Source organism: Eurytemora carolleeae, unplaced genomic scaffold, assembly GCF_000591075.1.
Source record: "Eurytemora carolleeae unplaced genomic scaffold, Eaff_2.0 scaffold2992, whole genome shotgun sequence".
NCBI classification, from domain to species: domain Eukaryota; kingdom Metazoa; phylum Arthropoda; class Copepoda; order Calanoida; family Temoridae; genus Eurytemora; species Eurytemora carolleeae.
In genome coordinates this window covers 1-3025 of record NW_019398876.1, presented here as the reverse complement: position 1 = coordinate 3025, position 3025 = coordinate 1, and the positions used below count along the sequence as shown (strand labels likewise).

At 33.0% G+C, this 3025-nt stretch overlaps 1 protein-coding gene across 1 annotated transcript; it reads right to left on the bottom strand.

Annotated features, from left to right (window-relative positions):
• Positions 1 to 342: 342 nt before the first annotated feature.
• Positions 343 to 1668, bottom strand: LOC111717665 (uncharacterized; the record flags this gene model as incomplete). Its single annotated transcript, XM_023493157.1, is given in 3 exon segments — positions 343 to 392; positions 635 to 671; positions 1378 to 1668. Coding segments are annotated over 3 exon segments (342 nt in total), but the record flags the coding sequence as incomplete, so codon positions are not given.
• Between the last annotated feature and the right edge of the window lie 1357 nt (positions 1669 to 3025).

Below are 3025 nucleotides of genomic sequence, written 5' to 3'. Positions count from 1 at the left end.
AATGTGCCAACTCCACCATCCCCTTTAGTTCTCAAAAGTATTTCATCAACAAAGAATTATATACAGGGTTACCCACAAAGGATGAGACTTCATCTAGTCTTGTTCCTGTAAAGTTTAGTTTTTTCTTTCCAGGTTATTTAATATACTTTAAAAAGACTTTGTTCAAGACAGCAGTATTCTTCATTACGTCACAATTCAAGATTTTTCGGTCGTTATTAAACTCAAATCCTTTAAATTGAATTGAATTGAATTGTATTGAATTGTATTGAATTGTATTGAATTGAATTGAATTGAATTGAATTAAATTGAATTGAACTGTGGATAAGATCTTGTGTGGATTGCCTCAGTTTCACTATGTGAAGATCTCAAATCATTCAGCAAAGAGTCGAACTCTGTAAAAAGAGGAATTTAAAAATCATGAACAGCGTATTTATAAATAATATTAAATGGACTGAAAGCACAATTTCAAGTGAGCTTCTAATTAAAGAGGGAGATTTCTGATTTAATCCTTTGATTGATCATCTTTAATGCTACTTTTATTCCCGGAAATCTAGAATATTCTTATTTCAAACGATCTGAATGTTTATATTCCGCCACTTGAAATTACGCTTACAGTTCTTTTAAAAGTATTTACCAAGGGAGTCTGTTCCAGATGCATCCTTTTCTAATATCTGAAAAATTCTTCTGAATTAAAATTTTATTCTTAATTAATTGTTTGATTTTATAGATAAAATAGCAGTAATTAGTGTTTCTAATTTCTTCCGAATCAATTTCGTTTCTTAAACTCTTTAAGGAACCTCTCCATAAACTGTTAGAAAGATTAAACCATTTAAACTTTTTGGAAATTTACAACCGTTCTCATTAAAGCTTTGTCTGATCAGGCATGAATTAGACATTAATTTTTTATTTCTTCAAAATTGTTTATTTTCATTTGCGGTGTCTCTACGAAAGTGACTTACACATGTCTTGTTTTGATCAGACTAAGGTTTCAAGGGTACCGTTGTAAATCGAACATTGCCATCGTTGAACGGAAGCTCACTTTAATATTCAAGTTCCTTTAAGGAAATTAATAAATATATCTCATAGATTGATATGCTGAAAAAGTTTAAGTGGGCCGCTGAAGTTGAGGGCGAGTCAGGCCTGGTGTTGTCATACGCTTGACTTTTTTCAGTACGACACACATAGCTTTGGTGTAGCTTCTATGGGGAATACTTATTTAAAAATTGGTTAAGAAAGGTTTCGTTCTAAATTTACCAAAAAATGATGATGGTTTATAATTTTTAACAGCTTTAGGAAAGGTTCGGTACGACTTTTAACGGAACCAAATTGATCTGTAAAACATTGGAAACCCTATTTTTAAATATTTGGAGCACTAACCCTGTATTCTGTTGCTTGAGAGTTTGTTGATCCTAGGTACTGAATCAATGGTTTAGTTGAGGTTGGAAATGTAGCATTTTGGTGATTTGTAGCAGCTGACTGATTAGTTGAACCATTGCTATAGTTGTTTGATTGATTACTAAAGCATTGCGAGTTTATTGAAAGATTTTGAGGACTAATCGAGCTGGTTACCCTGCTTCTTGGAAACTCGGCCAACGTGCTGCTTTGGTTATAAGAGGCATCATTTTGAAGCATTTCAGCAACATCTAACAATCGAATCAGAATATCTAAAATGGGTCAACAAAACTAGATTGGGAGCCCAGCGTGGCCCAGGGTCATTTTTAGTCCCATCGTTTTCCCGCTCCTTGTAGTAAATTAGATTGTAGCAAATATTTCCTGTCAAAGTCCACCCACTCAATTTAGAATCTCAAATCCAAGCTAAGAAAATTCTCTCCCAAGTTTCAATCAAAATGTTAGAAAATCGGTCCAGGGGTTCCTGACAAACTAACAAACAGAGATTACAACTTTATATCTTTTAAAGAAAAGAGGTCAAAACTTTTGGGGTGAGAATCCAAGAATCAAAAAGTTGACCATTTCCTTAGTCGTACAAAGGTTAAGTTCAGTAATTTGGGATTCTCTTACAGTGATAACCAGGATAAAATGGAAGACAACATTATGGAAATACTTAAAAGTATTTGATGTTGTTACAAAGAAAATTACTTTACTAGACCCTCATTGAATCACTAATTTAGTGAAATGGTGCTGTTTACACTGCACAATTGCTGTTTAGTGTTTATCATGCTCATTAGACTTTTTAAAGTTATAACTTGATTATAACAGTAGTTTTCTTATTTCAGAGATTTTTAATTATCACAAAAAAATTACAAGTTGTTTTACCGATCAAATCTCTTTATAATATTTTCAAGCTACCAATGTGGATATCAGGATCAAGCCTTGTTAGATTAGCGCTATTCTAAACTACAAGTTCTGGCCTCAAACAAAGAACTTTTGATTGCGAAGCTTAGACGATTCCTCCTTATTGATAACTTTGAATTCAAGAGCTCAGCAATGAATCTGATTTCTCCTGACTTTTGATTGATCATGATAGATCTGGATCTTGCAATTGTCAAATCACCGAACAAATGACCAAATCTATAAATAAATTTAGCTTGTCTGTCTGTATGTTTGTTTGTATCCAATAAACGTCAAAACGGCTGAACCAATCGGGCCCAAATTTTGTGTGTGACCTCACATGGCCTCAGGGAAGGTTTATGGCCAATCAGACTTTAAATATGTAATCTTAAAATACTTTATCTTAAATTATTTGAATTTGAAAATGCGCGAAAAAATGTTATGAAATCCGCAAATTAAAAAATTAATTTATACTGAAGAAAAGAAAAGATGCTCACAGATAAGGCCACAATTAAAAGTTGAAAAAGAAGATGGGCGCAAAGCCCTAAAGGCCTAGTATATTATATAAGGTTCAAAATTGCATGTTTAGTTCAAAAGTTTAAATTTCTGCCAAATTTAAAAATTTGACATCAACTGACAGGGTTTTTCATTTTCTTCTTCTTGGAGTTTTTACTTGCTTGGCCATGCAAGTAGGCAAACATAATCAAGGGGATGGTGGAGATGGCATGTTTCATGT